The sequence below is a fragment of the Candoia aspera genome, chromosome 3 (assembly GCF_035149785.1).
Source record: "Candoia aspera isolate rCanAsp1 chromosome 3, rCanAsp1.hap2, whole genome shotgun sequence".
Taxonomy (NCBI): Eukaryota; Metazoa; Chordata; class Lepidosauria; order Squamata; family Boidae; genus Candoia; species Candoia aspera.
The window spans coordinates 197,822,044-197,839,012 of record NC_086155.1 but is presented as its reverse complement, the minus strand read 5'-3'; the positions used below and the strand labels follow the sequence as shown (position 1 = coordinate 197,839,012).

The window sequence follows — 16,969 nt, the reverse complement described above, 5'->3', positions numbered from 1 at the left end:
GCTGGGACTTTGTTACCTGAAAGAGTGTCTTCTGTTATGTGACCATACTGATCCCTAAAATTAGTCTTTCTAATTTTGGGGGGAGCTTTTTTGCTCAGAGGCATGGTTAGCAGCCAAGTAGCCACTCAGTGGCAACACCCTCGAAGTGCACTTCCACCATATACCAAGGCAAGCCTAGCTAGCTTAGCTAGCTGTGGTTCATTGGTTGCTATTCTTCTTGGCCAGTATCTTGGCTGCCAGTGTGGTATTTGGTTGACTAACATTTCCGTGGGCCTCCCTCAACTCTTTGCTGTCCTATTACACCCCAGCAAGGGTGAAGAACAAGCCAGGAACTGTAAAGATGCTGGGAGGGAAGTAGTTGGTTTAAAGAGAATTGCCTTAACTGTCAGCAGAACACAGATGAAGAGGAAGATAATGTACTCTCTTGAGGCACAGAGATCACAAAGACCTGGGTACAAGATGCACTAAAACCACAGCATGATTTGGCTTAGTGCAGTGTTTGTCAAACTTGGCAACTTGAAGATGGGTGGACTTCAAGTCCCAGAATTCCCCAGCCAGCTATGCTGGCTGGGGAATTCTGGGAGTTGAAGTCCACCCATCTTCAAGTTTAAGTTCCTTTCTTCACACAAATAATGTGTGGAATTCTGATTTAGGTTGTTGTACTATGGTAAAAACAAGACTGTGGTGCTGTTCTTCAACCACAAGGTCATCATTGGTCTAGATTTATAAGTTGCCCTAAGCCAGTGTTTCTCAAACTTGGCAACTTTAAATGGATGGACTTCAACTCCCAGAATTCCCCAGTCATCATAGCTGGCTGGGGAATTCTGGGAGTTGAAGTCCACCCATCTTCAAGTTGCCACGCTTGAGAAATACTGCAGTAAGCCAAATCATGCTGTGGTTTAGTGCATCTTTTACCTCAGGTCTTCGTGATCTCTATGCCTCAAGAGAGTACATTATCTTCCTCTTCATCTGTGTTCTGCTGACAGTTAAGGCAATTCTCTTTAAACCAATATTTTTACCCATGCTGATCAATTACATTTATTTATTTATTTACTATTCGTTTGGGCATTCTGTTTTTATTTTTTGTGGCTGCGTTTAGCTTTCAGCAGATTAACAAATGGTCATTGTCTTCATGCTGTTGGCTCTTTTTTCGAGGGGAAAAATTGAGGGCTGCATTTCTTTGGTGAATTAATAGAGGGGCAGTGGTGGAGTGTGTTCAGTATTTACAATATTTGATAGATGTGAAATTTGCCACTAGGACCTATGTTCTCTATCAGCTTCTGCAGAAATATTGCAAGTTGAATCCTTCCTGGCAGGTGCATGTCTAATAAATTAAGAGTTTCCAAGGGGTTTCAGTGGCATTGATAGTCAGACCTGCCACAGCAAGATGCTCATTTTTATTCCTTTTCCTATTTGAACAGAAAATCTGCAAGCCTGGTTTAGAGAAATCTCCAAACAAATTATGTCTCTGAATTACAATGACTCCACTGCAGCAGGCAGGAAAACAGTGCAGTTAATACAAGCTTTGGAAGAGGTAAGGAGGATTCCTTGTCTAAATATTTGGGTTTCCTGGTGGAATAATCAGATTTTAAACTTCTCCAGTGAATGAGTTGTATTCAAATGCTTAATGCAGGTCCAGGAATTTCACCAACTCGAGACCAACCTGCAAGTTTGCCAGTTTCTCGCAGACTCTCGTAAGTTTCTGCATCAAATGATCCGAACCATCAACATTAAGGAAGAGGTTTTAATCACCATGCAAATAGTAGGGGACCTTTCCTACGCTTGGCAGCTCATCGACAGGTATGATTCCAGAGGTATTCTGAATTCTTATCAAGCCTTGTTAGCTGATTAGGCTGTTTTCCCCCAATCAAGGAGTGTGTTTGATGTCCCATTGCAGAGACAATCATCTCCAAATCATGGATCTTGAGAGGTGGAACCTCTTCTCATTCTCATGGTTTGTCAGTCAAGAGGTGGCAAATGCTACTATGTGGATTAAAAGTAGTGCTTTCTGCATGAACAGCATATGTTCAACTGTAGAGCTACAATTACTCACTGAATTCCTATCCTAGCTCCTTGTTTTCTGATCACTTTCGGGGCAAAAACATAGTCCCAGTTATCAGGAAGAAAAATTCTAAACTTACTTGCCCCACAACATGGTTGTTTTCTATGGAGAAGATCAGATCTGTTTGGTTGTAAATGTAAGTGTCTTCTCTGGTTGACTGTCTTCACAAGAACAAGGCTTCAAAACAGGTGTGGACAACCTATTAGGAGATCAAGAGCCACACCACTTTTATTATTATTATTATTTTATTTTATTTACTTTATTTTAATCCAGCCTTTATCATTTTTATAAATAACTCAAGGAAGCGAACATCCCTAATAATCCTTCCTCCTCCTATTTTCCCCGCAACAGCAACCCTGTGAGGTGGTTGGGCTGAGAGAGGGACTGGCCCAAGGTCACCCAGCTGGCTTTCGTGCCTAAGGCAGGACTAGAACTCTCCTACCACGCCTGATTGGCTCTTGGGCTGAAAGAGAGGGACTAGCCCAAGATCACCCAGCCGGCTTTCATGCCTAAGGCGGACTAGAACTCTCAGTCTCCTGGTTTCTAGCCCAGCACCTTAACTTTTAAGGGGAGTGAAGGCCACAGTAGGAAGTACAATAATATACGCAGGATCATATCATATACCTGGGCTAGTCTGCAATTTTCCATATTCTTGGATTTTTAGGAATGGTTCTTTGTTTGTTTCTTTACATTTACATCTTAAACATGTTAAGTCTGTTTTAGCTTACACTAATTTTTGTGTGTTACCTTCCTGAGCATAGCAGAAAACCACACCACTCATTTTTGGCAATTGTTGTCAGAGGGCCACAAAATTGTTTTGTCACTTCTGTGTCCTAGAATATTGATTTCAGCTTTTATTTCTGATCATTACTTTATTTCTCTTCCCTCCACCCTTTTTCCAGTTTCACCTCTATCATGCAGGAAAGTATAAGAGTCAGCCCATCTATGGTAACCAAACTCAGGGCCACATTTTTAAAGGTGAGTTGGTTAGTACAACAGAAACAATCTGGCTCTTGGGAGGTGGAATCCTTTATGGTTTTTGGAAGGGGAAAATGTAGGGAATTTCTTTTTCTCTCCTCTTCAAATCCTTTGTCCCCAGTTGACACAATCATCACAGAGGGCAACAGTATGTAATACAACAGCTTCGATACCGTTCTCCTTTTAATACCTTCTCAGTTCCAGCATAACTGGTTAGAGATACACATCACTAATCAGCACAATTTTCCCAACTAATGTATGGAGAGAAGTTACTTAAGTTATAATCAAATAGTTGCCAAAAATGGTTTTGCGGCCCTTTGATTCCAGAGAGATTCCACTGTGCAAAAAGTACCAAGAGCAGCTTTTACACACAAGGCGCTCCCACACACAGCTCCTTTTCCTCTCCTAAGCTAAAAGTGTTGGACTCTAACCAGCTGTTTTTCATTAATCTTGTCATAGAATATTGTTACAATTTAGAAGAAAGTTTACGAAGGGGTCTCCCTGTTCTTGGGCAGTAATGCAAGTTCATGTCCTGACTTTCTGCACTTTTATCCATTAGTCATATTTTGATCTTCTCTTTATATCTGACCTTTGGCATGTCACTGTGTTAGTCTATCCAAGGGCGATGTTGCACTTACTCCCTTTTTATCCATGCACCCGTGCATTTGGGTGGACTAGGAGTTTCAGTGGACTGAGTATTCATCATGCAGTTGATTGAGCTCATGATCGTGAGATTCTTTCATAGGCAAGCCTGTAAACAGCTCGCATGTCATTCCAACATGGATTCTCCCTGGTTCCAGTAGCCGTTGGTTTCAGTTCATCCAAAACACCCTTCCAACGTATTGCATTGATAAAGTACCTCAGAGCCAAACCCATACCTTGAGGGTAGTTACAAGGCTGTTTTCCAAATCTAAGTTTGTTCCTGAGTGATATAGCAGACTTGTACGGTGGAGAATTCTCAGTCTATTTTAGACTGAAGCCCATATCTCTATGGAGCCCAGTCCTATATTAAAAAAAAACAAAACCTAACAGTTTACTTAATATTCTCTTCCCTTTGTAACAATTCTCAAACCACAGGAAAGATCCTTTGGAGGAATCTAACAAGAGTGGCCAGAAATCTCCTAGATGATCAATAGATAATTTGCACTCTTAGCTAACCGTATTGACACCAGTAGCTTCTGCCTGCTCCTAATTCCAGATGATGGTGGTGATGATGATGAAATCCCAGCTTTATTTTGTACAACTGCAGGCGGTGTATATAATACTCTCGCCTCCTGTTTTCCCCCAACAACAACCCTGTGGAGATTGGACTGAGTGAGAGTGACTGGCCCAAATTTACCCAGCCAGCTTTAATTCAGCTGCACATTTTAAAATACATGCTTTATTTATTTATTTATTTATTTATTTATTCATTCATTCATTCATTCATTCATTCATACATACATACATACATACATACATACATACATACATACATACATAGGTTCAGTCGGTTTCTGTGGCCGTCCTGCTCACCGAAGCAACTCTACTGATTATTCCAGTCCTTGATTTAGAGGAGCTATAGGGTTGCAAAATAACCATGAAACTGTGTAAGTTTTGAGATCTGGCTCCACCCCTCCTTGCTCCACTGTTTTGTACATGTTCCAGTTGATGGGCCTTGGGCTTCTAGAAAGAAGCAAGATAGATCCTACAAATCTGCCCACAATGGCCCTAATCTGTATGTAGGTTTTCCAGCTATCTCCTGGGCTTGAGACATTGCCACAGTTTGGTGCAGAATATCCCAGTCAGTTCTAAACTGAAAAGCAAAAGTGGTTTCCAGAACCATAGAACTGATCCATCTTATTCTGGATTATTTCCAGAATGGAATTAGGTCTTTGGATAATAACCAAGGATCTGCTTTATTCAGGTCACTTTCCACTTAACATAACCATTCTAGCGATTTTCACTCTTGTCCATGGAAGCCTGAGACTCAGTTCACACACCAAAAAGAGAGAAAGTTTGCTTAGCCACAGTTTGTTAAATAAGATCCAATTGGCTGGGTTCATGTAACAGACTAAGCCACAAACCATGATTTACAAGGCACAGTGGCTAGCTTCACTCCTTGCACTAAGCCACATTTAAAAGAAACCGTATCATAATTTCTCTATCTCACTTGCTTCCAGTTGGCTTCAGCTCTTGACATGCCACTTCTTCGCATCAATCAAGCAAACAGCCCTGATCTCCTCAGTGTATCACAGTATTATTCTGGAGAACTGGTGTCCTATGTAAGAAAGGTGGGCAAGTTCACTCTTTTTGGATATTTTCTCCCTTGTTACAAACTGGGAAACCCATTTTCCAAGGGTTCCCCTCTAGAAGAACATTACAGTAGAGCAGTGTTTCTCAACCTCAACAACTTTAGATGTGTGCACTTCAACTCCCAGAATTCCTTAGCCAGCATGCTGGATGAAGAATTCTGGGAATTGAAGTCCACACATCTTAAAGTGTTGAGAAACACTGCAGTAGACTATCACTATTCAGGCGGAACCTCCTGACATCCCTGGTCATTGTAGCCGAGAACTTTTTAGACCTTTTACCAAGGACGGCCTCCTTTAGCCCAAGCCTAGGAAAACTAGAAGGGAAGGTGCTTTGGATCTTCCTGCCCAAAGCCAGCAATAGAGAACTGAACAACCATCTTGGAATATAAAGAATAGTTGTATAATCATGCAGCCTTAAACATGGGGGTGTTTATAATGAGAATATTCTCTATTTAAATCAATGAAGATACATCTCTAGATACAAAAATGAATTTACTGGAGAAGGGGTATGTAAAAAAGAAAGGAAAGGCAGCCATCACATCCACCAAATTCTAGATAATATCAAGTCTAGGTAAACTTATTATTCCTGTTGGGTGAGATCTATCCTGTTGGGAAAGATCACACCTATCTATAGTATGTGGTCACTAGGAGTCAGAAACAACTTGATGGCACATAATCAGTCAAGATCTTTGTACTTTGGGCACATTGTGCAAAGACCTAGCTCTCTGGAGAAGGCTCTAATGCTGGAAAAGGTGGAAGGAAATAGGACAACCAGTAGCAAGGTGGATGGACTCAGTTACAGTGGTGATGGGGGTGCCCTTGGAAGAACTGAAGGACCAGGTTAGGGACATATCATCATAGAGAAAATCTATCCATGTGGTTGCTAAGAACTGACGACGACTTGATGGCACATAATCAAGATCTTTGATTTTAGCACATACTCAGACTTCATTGCAGACAGGATAGTTTGAAGAAAAACCATTTGGGCCTGCTTTGATGCTGTTGGGAGGCCTAATTTCCTGCCTATTCTGTTTTCCTTCTCTTGAGCATGATTCTCAATTGTATTGAATTCAGAGGATAAGAAAGCTGGACTCTAGGGAAACTGACTGTTGTTTTTTCCAGCCAAGTGCCATCTCTGACATCCAGGGAGTAGCTAGCAAATCAGAACATTACCCACCTTCCTACGGACTCTGCGGCTGAAAGAGAAAAACACAGACTAGTTTTCATCATTTCTGCCACTGTGGCAAAAAATAAATAAAAGATGAAAAAGGCGCTACTTGGGGATAACAAAAGATAACTTCTGCTTATTTAGGTCTCTCTTCATGGGATGCTTTAGTGTGCATTGCTGTGCCATGTTAAAAAGGTTGTACACTCCTTAAAGGAACTTCTACTTTGCAGTCACTAATAGATATTTTTGCATTTGTTTTATTTTTGTTTTGGAGAAAAGGTTTTACAGATCATTCCAGAAAGCATGTTTACGTCTCTCCTGAAGATTATAAAACTACAGACTCATGATATCATTGAGGTGCCAACTCGCTTGGACAAAGACAAGCTGCGAGATTATGCCCAACTTGGACCACGCTATGAGGTGCATCCAAGTTCACAGTATTAGAGGTTAGGTGCACTTCTGGAAATGGTATGAAGTAATATTATAGGAACATGGAAAGAATTTTGCAGGCACAGGCTCAAGTCTGTTTTTCACAGAGGCCAGCCAGATGCCTTAAAGTAGTAGGGCTTGATGGACCCAGCCAATTCCCATTGTTATTCCCAAGGTTTCGTGTGACCACCTGGACCAGATGGCATTTTATGGGTGCAAATGGAAGGCATAATACCATGGACCACTATGTTCTATTTAAGATTCTGCAGTTATCCTGCAGGTCAAGGAATGGGAAAATGGGGCCTTCACTTGCACCATTGATGAGAGCTATGTGCATGAATAAGCTCTCATATTCAGAATCAGATCATTGATCTGTCTCAGTCTTGTGTCCAATAACCAGCATTCAGAGGGAAAGAACCTTTCCAGGAAGGGTAGAAATCTCTTTCAAAGCCTCTTGCTAAGCTGAAGCTCTGTATAAATATTTGAACCCCACCACACAATATACATCTTCACCCACATAGCTTTCTGTGTCCCAAATAAGATGAAGAAGCTGATCTGATTGTTGATTGTACATAGAACACTAGACCAGGTAGATGAATTTGTGTACCTTAGTAGGTACTAGTAGAACATTCACTAAAGATGGGAAAACAGCTAGATAAGTGTTAACATTGCAAATGCTGTTAGAACAGTTTTGAGTGGTAAACTGTAATAAGGAATGAATGTTTGTCAGAAGAAGTGAAAGGAGCTTGCCTCCATCCCTTTTGTCATAAGGAAGTGTCAGTTGGGTGTGTCATTTAAAACATAAATTAAGCTGGAAAAGGTCCATGTGGTAAAAGAAGAAAAGAGGGGATCAGAGATTCATGGGTGCTAAATGAATGTGGACCAAATACAAAAGTGAGTGACCAGTCTGAAAGAAATAGAGGTAAAGTGGTTTAGTCCTGTACAATGAATGAGGATCAAATCCCAGAATAAATAGATGAAGGTGGAGTGAATGGGTAAAAGAAATTGGAAGACTGAGAAAGGCATGGTGGGATGGAGTTGATGAGATCCTCAAAAAGAAAGCTGTGGGGAGTTTTAAATCACAAAAAGCAGTGTATGAAGCAATAGAAGTAAAGATGGTTTGCAAGGATAAAAGAGTATAGAGAGGTACGTATAGTGGTTCCATTTCTTTCTTTCTTTCTTTCTTTCTTTCTTTCTTTCTTTCTTTCTCTTTCTTTCTTTCTTTCTTTCTTTCTTTCTTTCTTTCTTTCTTTCATGCCCTTAGCTTCTTGAGTCAGCCCTGGATTACTCATTAAGCAAAGTAAGCGTGTGCTTAGGGCACCAAGGGAAGGGGGCACCACATAGTTTTTTCCCCTGATTATCATACCCATAATGCTTTCACTGCCATGCTTGACATTAGCCAATGTTTTTGTAATTGTCCTTATGTTTGATAACCTGCACTATTAAAAAAAAATATTTTCCTTGGCATGGTGAGTGACTAAAGTTTAAAAGTTTGGTTTGAAGGTGTGGTCAGATACCATATTTGTTTCCGTCTCATGGTGTGAGAGTTTCATTTCCATCAAGGGGCACCGCTGTTGGGCTATGCTTAAGGCAGTGTTCCTCAACCTCAACAAGATGTGTGGACTTCGACTCCCAGAATTCCCCAGCCAGCATGCTGGCTGGGGAATTCTGGGAGTCGAAGTCCACACTTCTTAAAGTTGCTGAGACTGAGATATAGTGGCTTAGGGCACCAGCTGCCCTTAATCCGACCCTGTCTTCAGTTTAGTTTTTCTAAGTTTTGCTGCAATGTTGCTGATCCCCAAAGGAAAAACCATGATGGGCATGTATGTGTGCATGTCTAAAATCTCTGTTGTGTATCAGTGAGGATTATGTTCGTTTTGGTGGACTGTACATTTCAGGTGGGCCTTTTCAAAGCAAGTGACAAATATACAAAATAATGTGCGGAGCAAGAGGCTGCTTCCTTAGCAGTGACTTTCCTCTGACCTTCCCAATGCTTTGTGGGTGCCTTCTAATGACAAACATCTCCTTTCTTTTTCAAAGGTTGCTAAGCTGACCCACGCCATCTCCATTTTCACAGAAGGCATCCTGATGATGAAAACAACATTGGTTGGCATCATCAAGGTAACATTTTCCATTGCAGTGGATGGAAAATCTAGAAACCTGAGCTTCTAGTTAGCTGTTAGGCTTCATGAATTTGGGGGGAGGTGGTGGCCAAAGGGAAGGTGAAAATAACGCAATGACACCACCCAAAGGAACAGGAATAGCGTCTTTGAAGGCCATTTTCCAACATATCTTCAGGGGTTGTTTTTTTGTGTGTCTTCAAGTCAGTGGTGACTCCTGGTGACTGCCTGGACTAGTCCCTGCAGTTTTCTTGGCAAGGTTTTTTGGAAGTGGTTTGCCCTTGTCTTTTTCCCGGGGCTGAGAAAGAGTGACTGGCCCAGGGTCACCCAGTTGCTTTTGTGCCTATGGCAGGACTAGAACTCACCGTCTCCCAGTTTCTAGCCTGGTGCCTCTGCACCAAACTGGATCTTTTTCTCCAAATATAGAAGGTTTCAAATAAATCCACAGATCTTATCTCAGGCAAGCATTTTGTTGTTTTTTCTTATTTATTTTAAAACGATGTTTTAAAATATTTGTTTTAAAATTATTGGAAGAAAGGTAAGTTTTCCACAGTTTTCTGATGAGGCTGTTTTGATGCCAATGAAATCTTTTTTCCCCCCTAAAAATGAACTAAAATTCAGGTACACATGATCTTATTACACACAGTCTTTCCCCATTTATTCATTTGAAACATTTTTCTGTTGCTTCTCATTAAAAAAAAATCTCAGAGTGGTTTACACTTAAAAATGAGAAGTAAAACAATTAATAAAACCATACATTGAGTGCATGGTTTGGTAAAAGGTAATACAAAATTCTCCCCTCTGATATGCTGGCTGGAAATTCTGCAGCTGTTATCCTGATAAGATACTTGGAATGCCTCAACTTGGGGAAGGATAAAGAGATAAACAAGTGGCCCTCATTAGCCATGGTTTTGTATACCCATTGTTGGAAAATACAATCTCGTTGTATTTTCATTGTCTGCATTAAAACATTTCATGTATTCACTGCTCTGGTGTAATTTTTGCGAATTATTCTGTACATATGTGCAAAATGGCAGATAGGCCTTTTCAGAATCTCATGATCTGCAATTCTTCATCTGGAAGGAACCCCATTACTGCTTTCCATTATTTACTGAATACCTTCTCATAAACACTGCCAAAGAGATGTACTTCTAAAAATTAAAAAATATATTTATTGCTTGTTTATTAGATTTTTTAGGCCATTGCAATCTCAGCTTTTGCAAGAGTAAAACATCCATGGTACAGTAAAATACGACATAATAAAACCTTAAAACAACATAATTGTGAATTTAAAATCAAAACAATGTGTGTGTGGGTGCGTGCGCGCACGCACACACGCGCACACACATGCACTTTTAAAATTCGTAAACCAATACCAAAGCAGCATTTTGTTTGGCCTCTGTCTGGAGAAGGACTATGATTGCCAAAAAGAGTGAGGTGAGAAAGTGGAGATCGCCCCGTTGCAGTTTTGAATATTCACAGTGGGATGATAATTACATCTCAGCTGCTTCTGCAGTTGTTTTTCAGCTTTGACATCAAGGAAATGTTTTGCATTTTTTCTCCCAGTCACATAAAATCTGATTGGTTATGTAGCAGTGCAGCAATCCTGAGTTTCTTTCTTACCCCTTCCTGTCTTCCGGGCCTAGCTGATGTTTTCCTAATAGCTGCCATATATCTTCTTCAGGGCCATCTCCATATCACCCGAGTGGGATGAAAAACAACCCCAGTTGGCATCTAGTACCAGAATACTGGGGAGGGAGGTGTTCTGCAGGGGTTCCCTGCCTTGGAAACTATCTTACCTTCCCCAAGATAAAGTTGTTCAGTGCAGCCTCAGTATAATAGATGCCCTAAGAAAGACTCACCCAACAAGCAGAACTGCACATGCAGAGAATGTTTTGCACCTTATGATTTCTCTCTTCTGTGGGTTTCCTTTATATCTAGGTTGACCCAAAGCAGTTGCTTGAAGATGGAATTAGAAAGGAGCTGGTCAAACGAGTGGCTTTTGCCCTACACCGAGGGCTCACCTTCAACCCTAGAGCCAAGGTACAAGCGGATCTAGCTCCAATTTTCCCCATTTTTCTCTTTGCCTACATTCGTTTAGCTCAACTCTTTGCTATCATACCAGCAATTACAGCAAAATTCTCATGCTTCCTTGTTCCCCTTTTAGAAGTTAAATGCTTTGCTCAAATCATCTCCCTGCAGCTCCATGAAAAAAAAGTTTCACATGTTACCTTGTCTTAAATTCTCTTTTAGATTTATGGCCAATTCTTGAGAGTGGGCAGGGGTGTTTCAGCCTTGCAAATGCATTTTAAAAATACTTGGAGCCAGAGCATCCTTGCAGCCTTTCTTTATCTCCACCTTGTAGTGGTAAAATACAGGTAGTCCTCACTTGATCACAAGAGCGACCAGAAAACTGGTTGTTAAGCAGTGTGGTCATTAAGTGAGTCACCATGTGACATGACCCAATTTTACAACCATTTTTACAGCGGTCATTAAGTGAATCCAGCTTCCCCAATGGAGGTTTTTTCCCAGAAACTGGCAAAAAAGGGTGCAAATCGCAATCACGTGACCGCAGGAGATTGCAACTGGTTGTAAATGCAAGCCGGCTGCCAAGTTCCTGAACTGCAATCATGTGACTGCGGGGGTGGTACAACATTTTGGTTGTAAGTGTGAGTACAGATCATAACGCACTTTTTCCAAGGCCGCTGTAACTTCAGGCCATTGTTAAACAAATAGTTGTTAAGCTAAGGACTACCTGTAGTTTCTCCTTGGCCGAGAGGGAGAGGGTTCCCAGAAAGAGGCCTTGAGGAAGAAATTCTGGAATAGTTCCTTTCAGTGGAGAAACAGCATCTACGGGGACATGCACAAAGGCAGTGTTTCTCAACCTCGGCCACTTGAAGATGTGCAGACTTCAATTCCCAGAATTCCCCAGCCAGCAATACTGGCTAGGGAATTCTGGGAGATGAAGTCCGCACATTGTCAAGTGGCCGAGGTTGAGAAACACTGTACAAAGGGGTTTAACAAATCAAAATGGCAGCTGCAACTGTGCAGTCAATGCCCCCAGCCCCTTCTTAACATTCGCCATCTTGAATTTTCTGCCCCTGCCCCTCTGTAGACATCCCTGAATGGAGCAATGACACATTTAAGGAAGCAGCAATGATGAATATCATTTTGATGGCTCTTTTGATCTTCGCTATTTCCACAGCCCAGTGAGCTCATGCCCAGACTGAAAGATATGGCAGCCACTATGGATGGGTTCCACCGTTCCTTTGAGTACATCCAGGACTATGTCAACATCTGTGGATTAAAGATCTGGCAGGAGGAAGTGTCACGAATTATCAATTACAATGTGGAGCAGGAGTGCAACAACTTCTTAAGGACAAAGGTATTCAACACCCTTATTGGAAAGCTGTTGAATGTATGGTTAGTTCAGTGAGGAGGGTTCTTCCCCCCATTCATCCTCAAGCCAGGACTGAAGCAAATACAAGTGGTCCTTGCTTAACGACCATTCGTTTAGCATTGGTACAGACCTACAACAGTGCTAAAAACCCGACTCGCAACCAGTCCTAGCACTTAACGACTGTCGCAGCGTCCCCTCAGTCACATGATTGCGATTCGGGTGCCTGGCAACCAGACTGCATTTACGACTGTTACAGCGTCCTGCAGTCCCGTGATCGCCAATTTCGATTTTCCCAGCCAGCTTCTGGCAAGCCAAATCAATGGGAAACCATGTGATTCGCTTAACAACCATGTGTTTTGCTTAATGATCGCAGTGATTGGTTTAATGACTCCCGCAAAAATGGTCAGAAAATCGGGTTGGATTTGCTTAGTGACTGAAATTCTGGCCCCAATTATGGTCGTTAAGTGAGGACTACTGGTAAGGCATCTCAGCCCCTCTAGTTTGAGGAGATCTCTCTAGTTTACTATCTTATTCTCCATGCTGCTTATTCAGCATAAGCTTAATGGTACTTATTCAGAGCCCTCGTGAGCCCCTCTTCCATTTCGACTCCAGAAATGGCTTGAGGAAATGTTTTGCCAGCTATAAGCATCGCCCCAAACTCTTGACAGAGACTATTTGTGGGGAAGGAGAGAGTAAAACCATTCTGCAGCAAGAAGTGATTGGGACTGGATTCCCACATTTCACTAAGACATTGTTTGCTCGGTTAGCTTGTTTTAATGTGTTGTGTCAACCCAGCCAAATGTGGCTTAGTCAGTAGATCATGATTAAATAAGCTAAGGTTTAGCATGATGTGTCAGTCCATTCCCCGTATTTATTGCACTCACTCCTTTCAACAGCTCTGTTTTAAAGTTATCAAAATGAGAGGGTCCTAGTCAGCATAAACCACTATGGAACAGAGATTAGAACAGTTTTCCCCATTCCGGTGTTTTAGCCTCTAACTTCTTAGCAGAGACACAGCAGGACAGCAAGAGAGCAGTTGACAAAACATGCATGGTAATGTGGCATAAATTTGCACATACCTGTGAGCAAGGTCACAAGACACATTTCTTCATTTTGGTATCATGGTCCAGCCCTCCATGGCACAGGGCCTGGTTACTTGAGGGTGCTCCTGTCTCCCATAACATCTGCCTGGCCGATTCAATCCTGCAGGGTTGGTGTGCTCCGGGTCCCTTCGATTAGGCAACGTCATCTCTCAGGACCCGGGAAGCGTACTTTTTCCGTAGCTGCGTCTGCCCTCCAGAATGAGGTTCCCCCAGAGATCCAGATGGCCCCCACTCTGCTGTCGTTTAGAAGAGCCATGAAGACCTGGCTCTTCACCGAGACCTTCGACAAGGGACCCCTCGCTTCATCACACTTGCCATCTTTTATCTACATTTTTTATGTTTTATAGATTTTATTGTAATTTCTTTGATTGTTCTGAGACACCCAGAGTCGTTGAGAGTCAGGCGGCATACAACTTTAAGGAATTGTTATTGTCATTGTCATCGTCATGGTTAGGAACAAATGCCTGTGACATCAGCTGTAGTTCAAGCAGCCAGAGCATGAGAAAGCATGGCTGGCTGGGGAATTCTGAGAGTTGGTCCACACGTCTTAAAGTGGCCAAGGCTGAGAAACACTGTTGCTAGATAGATGATGTGGACAGACTGAGAGTGGCCGTCAAGAACTCTGAAGCCAGTGCTGCAGACAGACAACAATAGGGTACTGTAGTCTTGAAGACAGCCGGATTGTTTGGAAACAAAAGCAATTCCATGTGGTCGAGATAGCTCAGGATGATTTCACTGTGCATGTCTTTCAGATTCAAGACTGGCAAAGCATCTACCAATCCACGCATATTCCAATACCCAAATTTGCACCCACAGATGAATCTGTTACTTTTATTGGTCGCCTCTGCCGAGAAATTCTAAGAATCACTGACCCAAAGTAAGCGGACTCCATAATTTGTATATTCCCATAGAAAATGGGCAGGACATGAGTATATGTCACAAAAGTTTCATAAAATTCCTGCCACCTCATCTCTTTTACGGGTTCTCTATCATCTTAAGAGTGCTGGGTCTTTCAAAAAAAGAACCTCCTCCCTCCTTCCTCTTCCTCCTCCTCCTTCCTCCTCCTCCTCCTCCTCATTTCCCCTTTGCAGTGAACCCGCCTAATTCTCCTGCCTCCTATTTTCTCCACAACAACAACCCTGTGAAGTGGGCTAGGCTGAGAGAGAGTGGCTGGCCCAAAGTCACCCAGCCAGTTTTCATGCCTAAGGAAGGCCTAGAACTCCTTCTCCAAGATGATCCCAAACAAATAGTTAATATTACTAGATTTAATATATCATGGCAACTAAAGCAATGTTTTCTGCCCACATTCTGAATGGGTAAGCCAGTTTCTCTCTTACATAGCCTTCTGAGGGGGGTTTAGATTTTTTATCCCGCCTTTATTATTTTTATAAATAAACCAAGGCAGGGAACATACCTAATACTCCTTCCTCCTCCTATTTTCCCCACAACAACAACCCTGTGAGGTGGGTTGGGCTGAGAGAGAGGGACTGGCCCAAGGTCACCCAGCCGGCTTTAACGCCTAAGGCGGGACTAGAACTCTCACACCATGTCTGATTGGCTCTAGGGCTGAGAGAGAGGGACCGGCCCAAGGTCACCCAGCTGGCTTTCATGCCTAAGGCGGGACTAGAGCTCTCCTACTACGCCTGATTGGCTCGTGGGCTGAGAGAGAGGGACTGGCCCAAGGTCACCCAGCCGGCTTTCATGCCTAAGGTGTGACTAGAACTCACCGTCTCCTGGTTTCTAGCCCGTTGCCTTAACCACTAGACCAAACTGGCCAGAGAAGAGGACAAATTCTATAGAATTTTTACAAAACACATAGGCAGACATCTTGTACTTCACAGCAGCTCAGAAAAAGCATTCTGGCTTCTTGCAGTCCTGCTCTCATGCATCTTAATCACTCATTTGACTCCTGCCAGTGGGAGCAGTCATACAAATGAAAAAATCTCTGTTCCTCCCTATCTGTGAGTCACAGTCCCTGACACGTTCTCCTGGAAGCAAGAGACAGAAACCAGGATTTTTATTTTTATTTTTATTTTATTTTTATTTTTCATATTTGTTTTTATTTGTTTTTAATATTGTTAGCTGTCCAGAATCATTGATTGAGACAGGCGGCCATATAAATTGACTAGATAGATAGATAGATAGATAGATAGATAGATAGATAGATAGATAGATAGATAGATAGATAGATTTCTTTTTGCCAGTGTTCTGCTTTGTACACATTGCTAAACAGACTACAACAATGACTTCCAAGTTGGTTTCTTCAATTTATTTCACCCAGTTCTTACCCTTTGGTTCAACCTAAATGAAAGTGGCCATTTAAACAGTCTACCCTCCTGCCGGCTCATTCCGGACAAACCAGGATTTTAAAAAAATGCTGGCTTATCCTGTGCTCTTTTTTTGGGGTGCCTTCAAGTCAGTCTTGACTCCTGGGGACTGCCTGGCCTAGTCACGAGTTCATAATTGCATCTCAGCCCAGCCCTGCCAAAGTTTTAGCCCAGAACTGACCCTGATAATCTGTAAAATTAAGTATTTTAATGATTATGCATCGTACTATTGCAGATCCTCCCATTTGTTCTTTGGCCAACTTTAATCAAAACCTGCTTGCTTCTAGATGGTTCACGCTTGCCAGCTTTCTCACAGATAAGATCCTTCCTTCAGTGATGGCTGCTGATATTTTTACCTTTTTATCTCTTTCCCATCAGGTCTGCCTGCTATATTGACCAACTTAACACCTGGTACGATATGAGAACTCACCAGGAAGTCTCCAGCAGTCGCTTGTTTGCCGAGATCCAGGACACCTTGGGCACGTTTGGTCTCAACGGGCTGGACCGTCTTCTTTGCTTCATGATTGTGAAAGAGCTCCAGGTAACCAGGCCCCGGGCCAGCTCCAGCTCAGCCAGATGATCATAAAACCAGTCCTCCTGGACTAAGAAATTTCCAGGGGTCCTGTCTTAGCTCCTTTAGCTTCCTGTAATGGTCTGTGAAAATACAGGTGGTCCTCAGTTAACAACCGCTCGCTCAGCAACCGTTAAACTTATGATGGCGCTCAGCAAGAGGGACTTATGACCAGTCCTCGTACTTATAGCCTTTGCAGCATCCCTGCAGTCATGTGATCGCAATCTGGGCACACAGCAACTGGCCCGCATTTCCGGTGGTCTCAGCATCCCGTGGTCACTTGATCGTGATTTGCAGTCTTTCCCTGTCAGCTTCCCACAAGCAAAGTCAATGGGGGAGCCGGCCAGAAGTCATGGTCACATGAGGTCCTCGCTTAACGACCCTCGGTGATTCGCTTCACAACAGTAACCGGGGACTGCCATTGCAAAGCGGTGCAGTCACATGACATCATGCTTTATGACCACATCACTTAGCGATGGAAATTCTGGTCCCAGTTACTGTTGTTAAGTGAGGACTA

General features: G+C 42.5%; 1 protein-coding gene across 2 annotated transcripts in view; it reads left to right on the top strand.

The window, feature by feature from the left end:
* Positions 1–16,969, top strand: part of WASHC5 (WASH complex subunit 5) — a 42,826-nt gene that overhangs the window by 12,227 nt on the left and 13,630 nt on the right. For both annotated transcript variants that reach the window (XM_063299681.1, XM_063299682.1), the window contains 10 exons: positions 1,422–1,534; positions 1,634–1,800; positions 2,965–3,040; positions 5,203–5,313; positions 6,782–6,922; positions 8,972–9,052; positions 10,993–11,094; positions 12,257–12,436; positions 14,307–14,431; positions 16,260–16,422. In XM_063299681.1, coding sequence (XP_063155751.1) covers positions 1,422–1,534; positions 1,634–1,800; positions 2,965–3,040; positions 5,203–5,313; positions 6,782–6,922; positions 8,972–9,052; positions 10,993–11,094; positions 12,257–12,436; positions 14,307–14,431; positions 16,260–16,422 — 1,259 coding nt within the window. The remainder of the gene's footprint in view (positions 1–1,421; positions 1,535–1,633; positions 1,801–2,964; positions 3,041–5,202; positions 5,314–6,781; positions 6,923–8,971; positions 9,053–10,992; positions 11,095–12,256; positions 12,437–14,306; positions 14,432–16,259; positions 16,423–16,969) is intronic.